General features: G+C 32.7%; 1 protein-coding gene across 5 annotated transcripts in view; it reads right to left on the minus strand.

Annotated features, from left to right (window-relative positions):
* Positions 1-19,101, minus strand: part of LOC108910174 (beta-1,4-glucuronyltransferase 1) — a 193,828-nt gene that overhangs the window by 14,618 nt on the left and 160,109 nt on the right. For all 5 annotated transcript variants that reach the window (XM_018714706.2, XM_018714704.2, XM_018714708.2 and 2 more), the window contains 2 exons: positions 5,680-6,104; positions 2,639-3,022 (listed from right to left, as the gene is read on the minus strand). In XM_018714706.2, coding sequence (XP_018570222.1) covers positions 2,639-3,022; positions 5,680-5,928 — 633 coding nt within the window. In that variant the 5' untranslated portion in view covers positions 5,929-6,104. The remainder of the gene's footprint in view (positions 1-2,638; positions 3,023-5,679; positions 6,105-19,101) is intronic.

Raw genomic sequence — 19,101 nt, forward strand, 5'->3', positions numbered from 1 at the left:
CAACTCAGCATTGAAATATTTGAAAAACTTGTTCTCATATTTATTTAGCCATACCCATATACAGGTCTGGTCGAACTATAGTAGGATCATATTCGATGCAAAGTAATAAATCATTGTCTGTCAAGGGAATCAGTGCAACACGTTTTAGGGGGTTTTGGAAATTGAATAATTTCTTTATGCATTATGGATTAATAGTTATATATTTATGAAGGACAAAATGAAAAACAAAGGCATCTCCTTCGCACATTGGGCGGCAGGGCAACAATACATTTATTACTCCCTTCATCCTCCCTCATATGACTTGTGTCTTGTGTTTGTTGCGGTGGCGCGCGTGCCGGCCCGGCGTGGTGAGTTTCGTTTCGGTTGTATTGGTGCTGCGTGTTTCTCGCTCGTGATATTTGTGAGGTTATAACTGTTAAGTGCAATTATATTTCGTTCGGGCTGTATGTGTGTTTCGCGCTATTATTTGAGAATTTGTGGTGAAATCATATTTCTTGTGCTCCGTAACAAAAGTGGTTTTAGTGTTTTATTTGTGTGTTGTGTGTGTGTTTCGGGCTGTTGTTTGTGAATCATGAATGCTATTACATTTTCTGTGCTAGTGAAGTGAAGTTTTTCGTATTATTATTGCTCTGTTGTTGTTATATGGAGAAATGGAGGCGATGCAAGCCGGATGTACTGCTGTGGGTACAAAAAAATATGTATTAAATTTCAGAGAAAAAACGATAATATTAAATGTCTATAACGCTTTAGAAAAGGATCATCCCATGAAACTGAAGACTGGTTTGGCGGAAATGTGTTCTAGATATACTGGAGTAAGCGAATTATCTGTTTTCAAAATTTTAAGAGAAAAGAAAAATGAAGGAGGCGTTAAGAAACCTAAAAAAGGGGTGGAGAGAAGAAATTAATATTAAATGAAGATGAGAAAAATGCAGTTCGGCGTACAGTATATAAATCATAGAATTTATATTTTGTTTATAATTTGTTAACATTTCTTGTTTGATAGAAAAATAACTTATTTTGTTGAGATTGATAGAGAATTGTTGTTAGTGTTTTCATTTGAGAGAATCATATCATAGGATTTATATTTTGTTTCCATTCTGTAAATATTTATAGTATATCTGTTATACAAGGTTTTTGCCTTATAAAAAAAAGAATCGTAATGGGGTGCGATGAAGGGATCAGTTCACGTCATTTTATTCTCATAAACTATTTGTTTAAAATGTAATTTATTACAAATCCGATTCGTTATTTAAATTCCACATATGTTCACCTCTGTACGCGCCACTGTTTATTGTTCCCTGCTTTACAATCAAGATCGCCAGGTTAGTATTTGACGTATAACCGACCACTTTGTACACACGATGCACCTGGCCGACTACAGCTAGTACCAAAACACAGTGCGTATGCAGCGGTATTTCAGATTTTACATTCAATTTAATTTTAAATTTGAAATGGTTCATCTTAAGCCTCCTAAAAATAATGACACGATTTTCCTGTGATAAAAGGCCGACAATTTTTTGCTCTACTTTGCATCGAATACGATCCTACTATAAAATAAATAAAAAACCTAGACTCTTGACAATAAATGAAGTAAAATAATATATGCTACCATAAGGCGATTATGAGATTTGAGTATCAAAAATATTTTCCAAAAAATTACAAGAAGTGACAAAATGTTAATGCCGGTCCTGTTTAACATAGCGCAAAAAACATTGACCTAGTCCGCACTCCGCACGGCACTTGTGGAGTGTCAGCTAGTGTCTTGCGGGTTGCGGGCGAATTGCTGTTAAGTTGTGTCAAAAATATCGCGCTTCTGCTGTTTAGTCGTTAAGTGTTTATTAAAGACGTTTCTTATTTTTTATTTCTTAAGTTATTGTTTTAACTAAATTGCCAATAGATAACGAAGACAACAATAATATGTTTACTACTATCGAACGTCCTGACATGGTGATAGTTATAATAGCGGTAAGTTTGCATCTTTTTTATTTGTCGTGATCCAACCTATCATTTGCTAAAATAATAGTAGTCTTTTCTGTAACAACATGTACATTGTTTCTACAAACCTCTTGTCTGGGACTGCACATTATCATTTACAGTGAAATAACTATTTGAATTTTGTTTATTTTTCCTTTTAATTAAAACGAGAGGATTGTATTAAACTGGCCAAAATTATTTATTATTGCATTAAAACATTTTATCTCGTTTGTGTGTATTTCATACATTTTAATTTGGCAACACTGATTTGCGCGAAAACTCGACTCTGTTAAGTTCGGTTCGGCAAGCGTGCGGTGATGTTAATCGAGTGGCATGACATTTTTTGACCAGGACCGTACTAAGATTTATTTCTTCTCTACAAAATTGAAGTTCAATTTTCTTGACAAATCGTGGATATATTAATTTCTTATATAAGGCTTTTTTATTGCATATATTCCTAGGAATCTGCATTTTATTTCAGGCGTTCAACTGATTCGGAAAGACTATACCAAATAATAGCTATTAGCCGGTTTTTTTATATTTGATTTTTTTTCAATACTCTGTATTTAAAATTTTCCGCCCTCCCTGGTACGGAAGTCAATAGCCGTGACTGCTATACACTATTAGCAAAATAACAATTGATAATTTCTGACTGCCGCCTTACCTCTTTGGGTACGTGCTTCGTGCTGAAGTAGATGTGAAACGTGGTGTACTCCCTCACCAGGGAACTGGCGCAGTCCCTCAGATACGCTATCGACTCCAACGTGTTGGCGAAATCGGTCCCGGGGGCGTGCATCGCGATGCTGACGGGCCCTCTCCACCTCTCCAATAATGGCACTAAGTTGTCCATGAAGGAATAGTCCGCGTGCGTCGTGTACGTAATACTTTCGTGGCATTTGAACGTCTTCTCGGCGGTCACGTAATTGTACAGCACCCAATAGTCGCCGCGCTGTTGGGTTTTTGGCACTAAGGTTTTGTCCAAGCACTGAGTCAGTTCTTTCACTTTTTCCAACACTGTGAGTGGCTTCTCCGGCTGCACGGTTGTCGACTGGAACACAAATAGTGGCATAAAGGCTGGATTTTAGAAAGAAAATAATTTGATGGAGATGTGGACTGAATCTTCATTGGAACTGCTATTGTGACAGCTTCCTTGTTTTAAATTTTGAACCTAATGGTCAGTGCTTTATAGAGAAAGAATTTGAGGTACGTCGACAATGTACAAATTGTTGAAGATATAGAGTATAGACGAATATAGTAAAGAAAAGCGCAAAGTAATTTCTGTATTTTTTAAATTCTCTCTATAGTTACATTCAAAGTGCTGTAAAAACCGACAATGAAGCCTAATTTTCAAAATTCTTAAATGGTTGTAGCCTAGTAAATAAATCACGAAAAGAACATATTTATAACACAGGACGTCACTTACTACTTAATGATATACAATAATAAAATATATATTTGAATACAAAATTACATTTTTTTGTACATTGCGGGTAGGTCGAGAATTCTTGAAATACATTTTAAATGTAAGCAGATGCAACTGAATGCTGGACTATACAGTTAAATCCCACTCCTAACCGTATTTCCATACCCTTCTCTAAGGCAAAAAGTTCCAGATTTTTAAGTAACAAATGAACCAATTCCTTAAAAATAACCTAAGATATTATGTTTATTCTATTTTAGGATCGTTGTATAAAAAACCATTTTATATATAATACAATTAATTATTTTTTGATGACGTTGTAAACTTAATTCTAGGAATGTCCGGACATACTTAAGATGATGAAGAAAGTTGAGTAGAGAGAAACTAAATTCTACATTTATTTGAATATAAATAGAAAGAAAAGGTCATAGAGGGTGTTCACCCTATAACATTTTGTGAACGTGCTGTAATGATCAGGTGAGTATTAGCAGATTATTTATTTATTTTCATTTGTTTCATTTATCTTTATTTATAGTCCAATCAAATTACTTTTGCAGGTGCCAAAAAATAGTTCAGTAATTGAAAATATGTAAAAATTAGGAAATATTCCGTAGAATTTAATGAACTACTTTACCCCACCTGAACTTTTCGGTTTCATTTTCAAAATGGCGTCCAAAGTTCAAAAAACAGTTCTTTTTCATTAATAAAAAAAACTAAACATTTTAGAAAAAAATGTTTCAAACAAAAGTTGTAGGAATTTTTAATACTCATCGAATAAGCCAAAACCGGTTTTGATCGATAAGTAAATTAATTAGTTATTGCAAAGAAACTTCTAAAAATCGCAATTTTTTCAAATAACTGTATCTCTTTCAAAAATAAATATTTTTTTATGACACTTGGTGAAGGGATAGCTCTTGATGAGCAAAATAAAATGATTTTTTCAAAATTAAAAAATATGTTATAATTTTTGCAAAAATAGAGTTTTTCGAAAATAAACGTTTTTGTAAAATCCCCGTAATTAAACTGTAATACTACTATTGTATATGTCGATCCTACGTAACGAACTATGTGTATTTTTTCTTTTCATGTACATTTATAAAGTAATGTCAGTTAGTTGAAGAAATAAAAAGGCGGAAAGTAGAAAAAATCTTGATGTATTAAACATAAAAATTCGTAAAAAAATGTCAACTTTCGAATGGCAGTATCGACATTTTGATACGAATTGAAATCAAAAAGTTAATCAGTTTTATAGTGCAATATTTGCACATAATAATGTAATTATTAAAGAAAATTTTAAGCCAAACCCTGTTGTGGGGCGGCCTATGAATTATCGTGATTTTACAAAAAAAAAACGCTTTTTTTTCGAAACACTCGATTTTTGCAAAAACTATAAAACTGTTTTTCAATTTTGAATATATCATTTTATTTTGCTCACCAAGAGCTATCCTTTCACCAAATTTCATAAAAAATAATTTATTTTTGAAAGAGCTATTTGAAAAAATTGCGATTTTTAGCGGCTTTTTTGCAATAACTAATTTATTTATTTATCGATCAAAACTGGTTTGGGTTTATTCGATGTATATTGAAAATTCCTACAACTTTCATTTTAAATATTTTTTCTAAAATGTTTAGTTTTTTTTATAAATAAAAAAACTAAACTGACAACAATACATGCTGCAGTCAAATGTGTATGCGCTTGTGGCTAATGTACGCTGTTTGTGATCACACAGGTCTATCTAGCAGCGAGGTATGAAAATCATGAAAAAAAAAACAGTTTCCACAACGGAATTTGAGAAAACAAACATGTTGTATGTGTTTCTAAAGGTTAAAGATACACACCTCCCCCCTCCCCCCACCCCCTTATAAATATGACCCCCAGTACATCCTGTATTTGACGTTTTCTTGGAATTTGCCGAATCTTCTATTTTAAATTCAAATTAAAGAGGATGAATCAAACTTAAAGAGTTGACAGTTGGGATACCCAAAAATATAATTATGGATGTTTTGAAAAAGAAGCAAAACTCAAACAACAAAAATGTTTGACTTTCAAATCCTGAAACTAGAATCTTCAATTTGATTTTTATATTGCTCTACAATTACTCGCCTTTAAGACAGCCTTTTGAAAATCACCTAAAAATTTAGGATTTTTCTTGCTTTAATTATTGTAATTAGTGTACCTATATTGCTTCTAACATTAAAACAGGTTTACATATCCTCGAATATTGCCAGCTCTGCGTTACATTATCGACTACATTCGCATATCAGTATAATAAAAAACTACTCACCACTTTTTGAACCCGGGCTTCCGGTTCCTTGGTCGGTTCCGCGATGGGCACAGCCTCTTTGATGGCGTTCTCGGACGCTAGAGCGGTCTGCTCCAGGTTGGCGCTGTCCAACGCCGCCAGATTCCTGCCGGACTCCTGCAGCTCCCTGATCACCGGCCCCGCGTTGTTCGTGAGCACGTGGATGCACAGGTAAATGATGCAGGCGATCACCAACAATTTGATGATGAACGATTTTCGATTGTTGTACATCTTCGAGCGGTTTCAGGACCAGAATTACGCTGACATAGTTGCGGGCGCACTTAGAGCGTCATCTTTTTTCTGCCTGGCGGTCTCGAATGAAGATAGTCGCGGATTTTTAGAAAACCCATTGATCAGGAGTGCGAGTCTTCATGGATATTTTCTGGTCGGGTTGGTTTCATTGGATTCTGAAAAACGCTCGTGTATTGTTTCGTGATTTAGATAATTGCCTCGCTCGTACAAGGTCGGCTTTTTTTTGCAGGTGACTAGGTTGGAGGTGACATTCCGATTAGAAGTAAATCTATGTTGTATTGTTTGCTGGATCTCAGAAAGTGAAGTAAATCAGATCAGAAAAATATTTTTTGCACAATCGATATTTTTTTGCTTACTTTGCAATATCTGTTATTAATGCCCTAGGTTGTGTTCACTGGTTGGTAAGCATAATATGTTGGTAAGTAATTTATATACCAATGTTTGTAAAATTAATATGTATTATACATGTTATTTCACAAAAATAAGGACAAAAGAGGTGAACTTCTATTTATTTAAAGAACATTAACTTGAAATGAAAAGCTTTTGACTTTTTGTATATTTCGTATAATTTAAAATTTGTTTTTAAGCGTATTTTAATACGATTGTGTAAAGAACAAATAAGCATTACGAATGCTAAGGATTGTACCTATACGTATCCGGAATTTTCTTACATTTTTAGAAATTGTGAGATTTAATAAAATATACAGGGTGTCCCGTTCATGTTTCAAAAAAACTTGTGTGCAAGTTCCTCATGGAAAAACAATAGGGGTAGTAAATGTAAAGTTTTTTTTCTTAGAAGCCCTGTTTTCGAGATACAGTGTGTTGAAGTTGTTACTCTCCAAATGGTTTTCCTTAATTATCTTTAAATCGGCTAAAGATAAAAATCTCAAAATTTGTACACCCGTAAACATCAACCGTGCGTTCAGAATAATGTGCAAACGGTTTCTTACGAAAAAGCAATGTCGCCGATACAGGTAATTGGAGGGGTACAATCGAAAAAAAAATATGTTAAAAGTCAAAATTTATTACATTTCTAAACGGTTCTGTAAACTCTAAAGCATTCTACAAAAAAAAAGGTACCTATACTTGTCGAAATTCGGTAGCATGTACCATTTTCCAGAAAAATGAAGTTGCATAGAAGGAAATGGGAGACAATTTCAGTATCTACTGTAGTATTTCGAGGTTGCACATTTATTTAATTGTGCAGCTGCTTTGTTTTGTATGTCTCCGAGTCTGTTTCCTAGTATTTTTCTGTTTTTATCACTTTTTCTAAGCATTCATGTCCATCAACAATTCAGTCCATTCAACAATTGTTTATTTTAGTAATGATAGTCTAGTTTCTAGTAGTTTTACAAAATCTAAAAGTAGTTAATAATAGATAATTAATTACCATAATGTTTATTTTGATTTACTTTTTTAAATGTTAGTTTACAAGATGAAACTTAAAATAAATTAAATTTTTTTTTTAGTTAACTAAATGTTTTACAATTATTTCACTGTTTCATGTGATACGTAAGAAATTAAAATTATAGTCTTAAATGCAAATAATGTTGGTAGCTAAATATCTTCAGCTCGTTCAATGGTAAGGTCCTCTCTCAATTTAATATTTTGTTAATGTACTTGTAGCGCTTTAGGAGAGCAAAAAAAATGCAACTTCATTTTTCTCGAAAATGGTACCATGCTACCGAATTTCGACAAGTATACCTTTTTTTGTAGTATCCTTAAGAGTTTACAAAACCGTTTAGAAATGTAATAAATTTTGACTTTTAACGTGTTTTTCTTCGATTGTACCCCTTCCATTACCTGTATCGGCGACACTGCTTTTCAGAAAAAAACCGTTTGCGCATTATTCTTAACTTACAGTTGATGTTTACTCGTACAAATTTTGACATTTAAAGATAATAAAGGAAAACCATTTAGAAAGTAACAATTTCAACACACTGTATCTCGAAAACAGGAAAAAAATGTTACATGAACAGCCGTCATTATTTTTCCATGAGGGACTTGCACACAAGATTTTTTGAAACATGAACGGGGCACCCTCTATGTGACTCAAGATGTCAGATTTTCCATAAAAAAATTTTGATGATTTCGCGAAAAATCACTTCTCAAAAAAAATCATTGCCAATTGCCACAGTGGCACCATCTCTATACTATTTGGTTGTGTAGATGCATTAAAACACACTACATACGGAGTGTCAGAAAGCGAATAAGTCGTACTTTAAGGGTAGCTTCCATGGATAAAACGAAAACGATTTGGATCAGGTAAAATTTTTCTTGATGTTTCCATTAAGAAAATTGATGTCCACTTCTATCTGGAACCATGCATATGAGCAATAAGTACATTTTTTAAAGGGAATAAAGTAAGGTTACAAAAGATGTCTTTTTAAATCTATATCGTCAAGAAAAATGTTCGGTAACTTGATCTAAATAGGCTTATTCTCATCCAAGGAAGCTACCCTTGAAGAATAGTCCTACTAGACTGTAATTTTGTAATGATTACCCTAATTTCGATATACATTAAATTAAAACAAATAATGCCTTAGTGCACTATAAACGAATGTTATGAATATGTACATCTCCCTAGGGCAAATTAAAAACGCATTACATGGAAATAAATCAATTGAATAATATATTACAAGTAGCATTTATTAACGTCGATACATGTTAAATATCATAGAAGTGGCCATACCTGTTACAAGAAATAAAAATTTATCATTAAATAACACACCAGTAGGGCATTAACCCCTGAAGGCACTACGGGTGTTATAGGGTAAAAATGACGTCGTCATGTTATTATCCATAGAACACTCAGTTTGAAAAAATATATCAGTTTCTGGCCTTGCATCATTGTACACAATTCCGTGGAGCGTTTTATTTCTGATACATACAATGACTCTATTTGTCTTCAATCCACGATCCGAAATTTACATTCAAAATATTTTCCCCCAAGGTGATGAACGAATAAAAAATACCTGACATACATTTATTTATTTATTCCTTAAAAATAATCGCACTGACGTTATTTAAAATGTGTGAAATCACAGAAAAATACAAAACAAGTAGGTAAATAAAAATAATGACTAAAAGAATATTGTCTAATTATATTAATAATATATTGTTTAGTCACAATTTTACTACGACGACAGTCAGTAGGTATACCCCACAATTCGATGATACCTTTAAATAAAAATGTTTTTAAGGAGGCCTTGGAAAGTTATAAACAAAATCAAAGAGCTTAAAATGACACAAAGAAAAATATATTTTTGGTTAAGGCAATTTTATAGTCGAACAGACCCATTATCACAGAAATATCTAATAAAACTATTAATTTTTTGCAATAATATAGAAAATGATGTTCACTAATAATAATAAGTTTCTTTTCATTACATTTTACGATTTAGCAATCTGTAAAGAATTTTATAAAGTGTTAAATAATTTTAAAATAATTACATTAATCTAGTGTAAGTGAAAATTAAACTGTTTTATTTTTCACTATTCAAATTTTTCAAAATATTTAATTTAACATAGAAATAAGTGTTCATAATAATAAGTAATAATAAGTTCAATTTCAACTCATCGCTTCCATCTAGACAGCAGAATAAGCAATACGATCCAAGGCAACTAATGACTATATGTATTATGAAAGCTTCTGAATATTTTAGCTAAACTGAAAGTTGACAATTATAGCAAAAAAACTATAAATCGTGTTGTTGCTTGATAGCGATGAAATTATTGGAATACTTAAGTAGTTACCAAATTATAGATATTACTACTTTCACAGACATATTGATTTTTAATTTATGTGACTGCTGTAGGTCATTTTATTATGTAAAAGAACATAAATAAAAGTTTGTTTAAAAGTAGTTATATTCTGTCTATTAAAATATCTAATAAAGAGGATATACAGTCCGTACGATATTTGTTGAGATAAAATTTCAAGACCTCTGCGTTACTTTCTTGGAATTAACCGCATTCGACACCCGAAAATTTCGGTTTTTTTCAAATATTTCGAAAACTAATCATGTTAGCCTTGATTTTTTAGAGGCATAATATTGGTACCCTGATTACGCGACTTTGCCCCCATTTAAGCTACTTCGTACCTCTTGCCGTTTCCGAGATCCCTGCAGTGAGAGGCGAATTTGGAACAGCCTGTATATATTTTAATATTCTGAAAATAACGCGAAAAATTTCAAGACACGCCCCTACTACGGTAAATTGTTACAGTAGTTTCGATAACAGAACTTTATTGGCTTATTCTTTTCTTGGATTCTACTTTAACAAATATTGCACGTATTGTATTTGAGTATAGTTCCTGTAACAAACCCTCATTAATAATTGAAATAGTATCGACAGATGCTCTGTACAATGCATTTTCAATTTCTAGGTTATAGAGAAAATCGTATTGAAATTATTACTCTTTACGTTTACCTTCACAGATATCGATTGAAAACAAAGTAGACGACATTTGCTGTCCATAATATTAAATTATGGATGGCGAAAGTCTCCCCTCGGGATAACAGTTTATATAGGGATAAGATAATTTGATTGGTCAACTGAAACAGAAAGCACACGTACACATTTTGGTGAAACTAGTTTCTGAATTTAAACGCTTGGGTATACCTCCGAGACCACATCTGTTAATATCCAGGAGTTTCAGGACAAGTGGTGGCAGATCATACATGAAACGAATTTAAATGGGGATGGATTGTTCAAGAATTTCAAAAGGATATTTGTAAAGGAGGTTAGGTCACATAATCGGCATTTTTTATCACATTTTAACAAGTGTAAAGTGATTTTCTATTGGATGTACTTTACTAGGCTGCTAAAAAACAGTCAAAGATAACGCCCAATTTAGCCGATCTCTCCCGAACGGATATCATGGATATGTACACTGGCTGTGTTCAGCAATGGTCGGACTAGTTCGGTCAAACCTCTTTAGTCAAACAATTCGCTGAACGGGCTTGTATTAACTGTATTAAAACCTGCCTAATATTACCAATCAGCTGATTGGGCTGACCAACGAAATATTTGTTCGCTGAACAACTTTGACCGATCCAACCTTTCGCTGAATACAGCCTGTGATGGATGTCATCTATTCCGATATACCGACGGACGGCTCGGCTGGAAAATATAAATGGAGGATTTACCACTTACAAAAAATAATTACACTCACAAGGTAAATACTCCAGTTATTAAAAATACCAGTTACAATAAAAAGGATTGGAAATGCACAATACAAAGTATCCTAAGGTGCTAAAATGGAATAAGATAGACTAGTACTAAACATCCCTTAAATATAAAAAAGCGACGTGGTGCCTAAAAAAGAGTAAGGCTTTATAAATTAAATCGACTACCGAAACAGATATACACGCAAATTAATTGAAGGGTTTCAAAAATCCCCTTAAAATTAAATTTAGTAGCTACTAACCGCACCTAGATCCAGGAATGCGACATGGTGTATAAAATAAAGTAAGATTTTACTAAAACAGCCGCCAAAAGAGATTTACTCGCAAATTATTTGGAGGGTTACAAATATCCCCTAAATGTTAAATTAAGTAGCAACTAAACGGACCTTGATCCAGATATGTGATCTGGTGCATAAAATAGAGCAAGGCTGTAGGTACTGATACGACTGCCCAAACAAATTTACTCGAAAATTATATGGAAAGTTAAAAACATCCCCTAAATATTAAAATAAATTGCACTAAAAGGATCTATAGATAAAATTTATACAAAAAATTTTCTTAAATTCTGAAAAAAATCTCTAGCTAATCAAAGCCTCTTTAATTCACTTCTGATATCTGTTTTTCGCTAAGGCTTAAGATCAAGCATATATGTAGTTAACATTATTCCTGAACCTGATATAAACATTTTTTTAATTATTTTTACAGGAGAATTTTTGTAGGAAGCTGGACAGGAGGAGCAGCATTCGAAGATGTATCTTCCCAGTACCTAGACGTTGAATAGATTGTTTAGGGCTGGGAGTATATTTTTGATGTTGATTCGATCAACGGTGTCTACAAGGAAACACATCGCACAAATTCGTATGAAGAAACCAAATTCATTTTTTCCCTCTTTTGTTACAGACCGGCTAGCACTCGTTTGTTAAGTAAAAATAAAAGTACTACTTAGTTTAAATTAAATTTTAAGAAAAATATAGGATTTTTGTTAATTTTTCTGGCTACCTTTTTGGTAAAAAAAATTCTCCTTCGCCTCCCTCCCGATTTTTTGTTCCATTTTTTATTGAAAAAAACTCGTCCGTCCCCCTACCGATTTTTTTGTTCCATTTTTTGTCAATTTTTAACAAAAAACAAAACTATTAATTTAATATTTTACGGAAATGTGAAGAATTTTTTGTTAAATTTTTTGCTACCTTTTTTGTTAAAAAAAATTCTCCTCCGCCTCTAAAATTAAAAAAAAGTTAATGAGTATGTATGAATTAATTCAGTTATCATTCATCATAACTTCAATATGAGTAGTTTATCTCAAAGACGCAAGTTAAATTCTGTTATTTTCTTGTATAAGTTCTTGAATAATAAGGTTATATATAGGGTGGTCCTTAAGTAATTGTACATAGAAGTATAGTAAGATTTGTGACTTTAAAATATTACGATTTGAGCCAACTTGCTTTAATAAAATATTGATAATAAGATATAGGGTGTTAAAAGTGAAATTTCAAAATTTATTTTTCGCAATAACTTGAACATTTTTGGACATTTATACAAAAAAAAAATTGATCTGGGGTTTTTTTGGTATGAGAAATCATAATTTGGTATCCATTTAATGTATCTTTTAGAGGGCGCCACATAAGCCACATGTGTGGCATAAATGTACACTAAACTTTTTTGCCCATCAAGGTAGCCCTCTTTTGGGGAAAAATATTAAAGGCACGGCATTGTAAGAACACAAATGTATACTTGTTAACAACCTCTAAACTTAACGGTTTTCGTGATAATCGAATTTTAAAAATCGGCTGCAAAATTCTTTAATTCATTACGAGAAATAGTAACGTAGTAGACGGAAGTCACGAATGATTTTAACAGCTAAACATTCTTGTTTTCATAACCTATGACGTTTGAAATAGTTTTAATTGCATATTTCAGATAATTAAGGAATGGCAGAAAATGCCGAGACAATAATTTTTCTAATACAGAAATGAGAGATATGGTTACTATTTACTTCCAGCAATATTTCAACGGACGTGCTGCGAAATGGGAATATTTCAGAAGATATCCAAACAGGATGCAACCTAATCACCAAACATTTGAAAATCTATTTAGGAATTTAGGCGAAAGTGGTTCATTTCGACCTAAACGTGATAATTTAGACAAACCGAGAATCATTACGCTTGATCAAGAAGATGAAATTGGTTCACGTTGCAGATGATCTTCAAGTTAGTGCAAGAAGGTTATCTTCAGCTTCAGGAATCAGTGAAACTTCAGTTTTAAGAAGACTAAACCTCGATAAATATCACCCCTACCATTTTACGCCTGTGCAAAATTTATTGCCAGCAGATCTACCATTAAGATATCAATTTGCAAGTGATATCCGAAATAGGCAAAATCTTGACACCCCCCCCCTAGAATATTAATAGAATATTATTTACGGATGAGGCAACATTTAGCCGCCGTGGTATTTTAATTTAAGAATTAATCATATCTGGGAAATTGAAAATCCTCGTTTTAAAAGAGAAAGACATTTTCAACACGAATTCAAAATAAATGTATGGTGTGGGATCATTGGTGACCATTTTTTAGGGCCATACGATTTCCCGCATACTTTGAATGGCGAGAACTACTTAACATTTTTTACAAAATGACTTCATTGATCTTTTGGAAGAATTGCCACTAAATTTCAGGCAAAATATGTGTATTATACAAGATGGTGACCTCCTTTCATTATATGAGAGAAGTCAGAACATATTTAAATACCAACTCTCCTGAACGCTGAATTGGTCGTGGTAGTTATTTCCCTTGGCCAGCACGTAGCCCAAACTTTAATCCTCTCGATTTTGGCGTATGGGACGCAATGAAACAACTTGTTTATAAAAGTCCCATAAATACTCGCAACCAACTTTGGGAAGAAATAAATGCAACTGCAGTTTCTTTTGGACCAATTATGTTTTTTAATATGAGGCCATCTTTTATGGAACGTATGGATAAATGTATCGAAGAGAATGGTGGACATATCGATCACTTACTTTGACATAATTAAACTTGTAATGTTAGTTAGCTTAGTTTTTTCTTTTCTTAATATGTATAAAATTCATTTCTAATTATGATTATTAAACTTATAATTTAACTGCTTTTATTTAATTTTAAAATTTTTTTAAATTTATATACATTTATTTATATACTATTACGTTAATATTCATCCTGGTGATGTAAACAATGATAAGCGTATACGACTTCTACGTTAACATTTCTCGTAATGAATTAAAGAATTATGCAGCCGATTTTTAAAATTCGATTATCTCGAAAACCGTTAAGTTTAGAGGTTGTTAACAAATATACATTTTTGTTCTTACAATCCCGTGGCTTTAATATTTTTTTCCCAAAAGAGGGCTACCTTGATGGGCAAAAAAGTTTAGTGTACATTTATGCGACACATGTGGCTTATGTGGCGCCCTCTAAAAGATACATTAAATTAGATATCAAATTATGATTTCCCATACCAAAAAACCCCCAGTTAAATTTTTTTTTATATAAATAAAACGTTAAAGTTATTGCGAAAAATAAAATTTGAAATTTCACTTTTAACACGCTGTATCTTTCTTATTATCAATATTTTATTAAGGCAAGTTGGCACAAATCGTCATATTTTAAAGTCACAAATCTACCACACTTCTATATACAATTACTTAAGGACCATCCTGTATATGTGAAGATATATTACGAATGATCGATTTTCATATTCTTAGAGCTTATACCAGACATTTAAATCTTTTCGTTCCTTTAAACATCATCGTACTAATTTATACAGGGTGTTAAAAAAAGAGTGTAAAATATTTCAGGAGGTAATAGTATGAACCAAAATAAGCAGAAAAGTCTTAATAAACATGGGTCCGCAAAGTAACGGTTGCGGAGATATGGACCACTATTCGTTTTTCAAACATTTTATTTTATTAGGAATAAACCGACAAAGGAAGCTTTTAACAAACAAAAAACAAAGTTACAGAAGATGTTCAAAGTGCCCTCCGTCCATTTCCAAGCAGGCACGACATCTTCGTCTCAACGATATTCGAACTCTTTCGAAAACACCCTCCTTGGTTTGGATTTCTTGACACTTTTGATTAATCCGTAGCTGCAGCTCTTCCAGGCTATTTACAGGAGTACCATACACTAATGTCTTCAAATATCCCCAAACAAAGAAATCTAGAGGGTTCAGATCAGGCGATCTTGGAGGCCATAAAACAGGTCCGGCCCTTCCTACCCATCTATGTGGAAAAGTTTGGTGTAAATGCTCTCTAACGGCCATGGAAAAATGAGCTGGAGCACCATCATGCTGGAACCACATTTGTTGCCTCTGATTCAAAGGAATGTCTTCCAAAAACTCATACAGTGTGTTCTGCAGAAAGTTGAGGTAAGCAGCGCCTGTTAATCGGTTTGGTAAAACAACAGGACCTAGAAACCTGTCACCTACAATACCCATCCAAATGTTTAATGAAAAACGTGCCTGATGTCCAGATTCTATTAGAGCATGAGGATTTTCGTCGGCCCAAATATGCGTATTGTGAAAATTAAACACTCCATTTCTTGTGAACCCGGCCTCATCAGTAAAAAGAATGTTTGCAAGAAAACGAGGGTCTTCAGCATCATGACGTAGAAACCAGCGGCAAAAAACCAAACGTGCTTGATGATCATTTATTGGATTTAAGGCCTGTACTCGTTGCACATGGTATGGATAAAGCAGTTGCTCGTGAAGGATTCTCCAAACAAGAGGACCACTAATTCCTACCTCGGCTGATATTCTCCGCACACTCGTACCTGGATTCTGCTCTACCAGTGCTAGAATTTCTTCTTCTGCTCTAGGAGTGGATACCGACCTTGGTCTTCCGGATAAATGGCACTGTTTGCTCAAGGAACCGGTATCACGCAATCTTTGGTGAATTCTTCCAAACATGCGTTGTGAAGGAATCTGGCGATTTGGATAAGCGTCAACATAAAGACGTCGCGCTTCGGTGGCGTTCCCATTAGCACGACCATACATGAAATGCATGTCTGTTAATTCTGCGTTAGAGTAACCAGCCATAGCGAAAGAAAACTTGTGCACTGAGAACAACTGTCAAATACGTACTGTTTATTTCACTAAACATCAACCAACTATTATAAGAAAATACACAACGTTTTTGCAAAATAAAAAAAGGGGCTAAAAAACATAAAACATTCCATATCTCCGCAACCGTTACTTTGCGGACCCATGTTTATTGAGACTTTTCTGCTTATTTTGGTTCATACTATTACCTCCTTAAATATTTTACACTCTTTTTTTAACACCCTGTATAAAGCGTCTCCGGTTGACCAAATGAATATTGGTTATTCTGAAATTGAATCTCGCTTAGAGGTACTCTGTTCCATTGTCACTCAAATTAAAGTGTTTTACATATTTTTATTACCTACTTTTGTTTAGTTTGTAACCTTATCCTGTAACTGGGCATTGCCCGTTGGATATTGTAGTTAAAATAAATAAATAAATAAATAACTAGATATTTTATAGACAAATTTGAGAATGCCACTGCTTTTTTATAAATTTTATATTATTTTTAGATTGAGTAACTTAAAATGATTTTTTTGTATTTTTTTAATATTTCATTTCATTAGCGAAACCAAAGTTATTTTTCCAGGGGCAAGTAGATAAATACACGTTATTTTTTTTCAAAGAATAAGCAAGATAGACACATGATGCAAGAGACAAGAAACTTAAAAAACTTCAAATAGTCACGCCATTACAGAGCATCCGAACGACAAGCACCTTATGACTTAAGCAAATTTCCTTTGCCTAAGTGTGGGCGAGGTTTGCAGAGGTAAAGGTCAATGTTACCCGTTCCATTACGTGTCTTGTGGTTTGAGTTCCCCTCATTACATGTATTTCGGTAACAACATTCAGTATGGAAACAAAAAATCACCGACAGGTTAACATGCCCGAAGAAACGATACAATCTTTAAGAATGAGGATAGGCTACAAAAATGTATATAAATGACTGCGAAATAAGAAATGATTGTGTAGGATTAAGGCTTTGAAATTGACAAATGACAAGTCGTTTTCAATATTTCATTGAATCTGTGTTGTTAACATCTTAAAATAGTAATCTGTCGGAGTGATACTTTCATTAGAATCTTATCATCATTTCCAGTTATTTATTTAATAGTTAGACAATAAAAAATGTTTAAGTGAAACATTAACGCCGATTTATGTAATAAGTAAAATAATAAGTAATAAGTATTTATGAATTAATTGTAATAGATCGCATTGTAATATGAAATAAATTCTAATATCTGAAACTCATTTTTAATATGCACTGATATGAAATGTTTATATTATGCCTTTGCACAATCGCATTTAACTTATGGGATTATTGCACGAGGTGACAAAAATATATTTAAATCTAAAAACCATTTTACTTAACGTAAGACAATTATTCTCTCAAAAATTTTAATGTCAGTTTGACAAACCAAACTGATCTAAAAATCAAGTAGTAAAGATTGTCTGTGCATGACGTCACCTGAGACCAGCTCAAATGTCAAATTTGTATTCTATATTATACAGAGTGATACACAAATGGTGATCAAAAATGAAACTTTGTATTCTTTGGGCACATGTATTTTGTAAACATTGTTCAAAATCCGAGGGCTTTTCCTAAAAATTAGATGTTCCATTCGCGGAGATACAGGGTATCGGTGGAATATTTTTCTAAATAAAATAGTACGCCATTGTTTTACGATAACAATCGTGATATTTTCAGAATCGTCTTTCAATTTCAGAGATATAACCAAACCTTAAATAAACCTTTTGTCAAGTTTTGTGTAATAAATTGAATGAAATGAAGGTATTTAGGCTACTAGCTCTGGATTCTTATAAAAACGACAGAAAGTTGCATTATCATATGGACAAAACCATAATTACGTCGGTCTTGCTCACAAATGACGTGTACTATTTTCACATCTTGGATTTATGCTACGCATGCGCACGGTCCATAAAGAGGCGGTCGCCGCCATAAGTCAATCAGCCAATGAAAAACAAATACGTCACCAAATTCCTCAGTTTATCTTCGTTCAACCGTCATCTCTTTCTGACTCACTGCATATCCCATAAGAAAATAAGAGGCAAATTTAAAATTGTCACTTTTCTTATACCACGCTCCTTTTTACATAAAATAATAAATTTAATATATTATAGTTATGATTATGGTTAATCAACAGGTAATTTGAGTCTAAAATGTTACCTTTATATACAAACTGAACTCTACATTGGAATTTGGAAATAAAAGGATGAAATGTGAAATTGTCTTGAATACATATCACGATCGGTCACCATTTTTGACGTTTGGTTACATAATTAACCTAAAATTTGTGTTAATTTTATTACAGATTTCTATTAATATCCATAAACTCTAATAAAATGAAGGGGGGAAGTAAATATCAATTTACACCTATCTTAATATTCTCTTGCCTCCAAAATAAAAACTATATAATTTATATGATCTTATTGTCTGCTTTTGTCTTTAGTTAAATTTCAAATAACTTACCAAAGTACTTTAAATCTTAATATAATAATAGGCTAAAACATAATTTATTTTTGTACGTACCAACTACAGTTATCATATTATCCTTTTACAGTTGATGTTCCATTTAAAAAATTCATAAGTTTTTACAAGTAAACTAAACAGTAGTTTTTCGGTGTTCGGAGTTAAATGGAGGAATAAAAGGAAAGGAAGAAGAGGAAACGTTATTCGCACACAACTTTTGACATAACATTAATTTTAAGGAAAATTGTCAAGTTTTACAAAAATATTAAAATCACATTTCGATAGATACTTAAAATTTCCAATCGCTTTTCTAACAATCACATCAATTTGTTATACAACAATAACAATAAATTTAGTCCTTCTGAAGTGAATACAATCAGTTAAACTAGAAATTTAACATTTAA

This window comes from Anoplophora glabripennis, unplaced genomic scaffold (assembly GCF_000390285.2).
Source record: "Anoplophora glabripennis isolate ALB-LARVAE unplaced genomic scaffold, Agla_2.0 scaffold372, whole genome shotgun sequence".
NCBI classification, from domain to species: Eukaryota; Metazoa; Arthropoda; class Insecta; order Coleoptera; family Cerambycidae; genus Anoplophora; species Anoplophora glabripennis.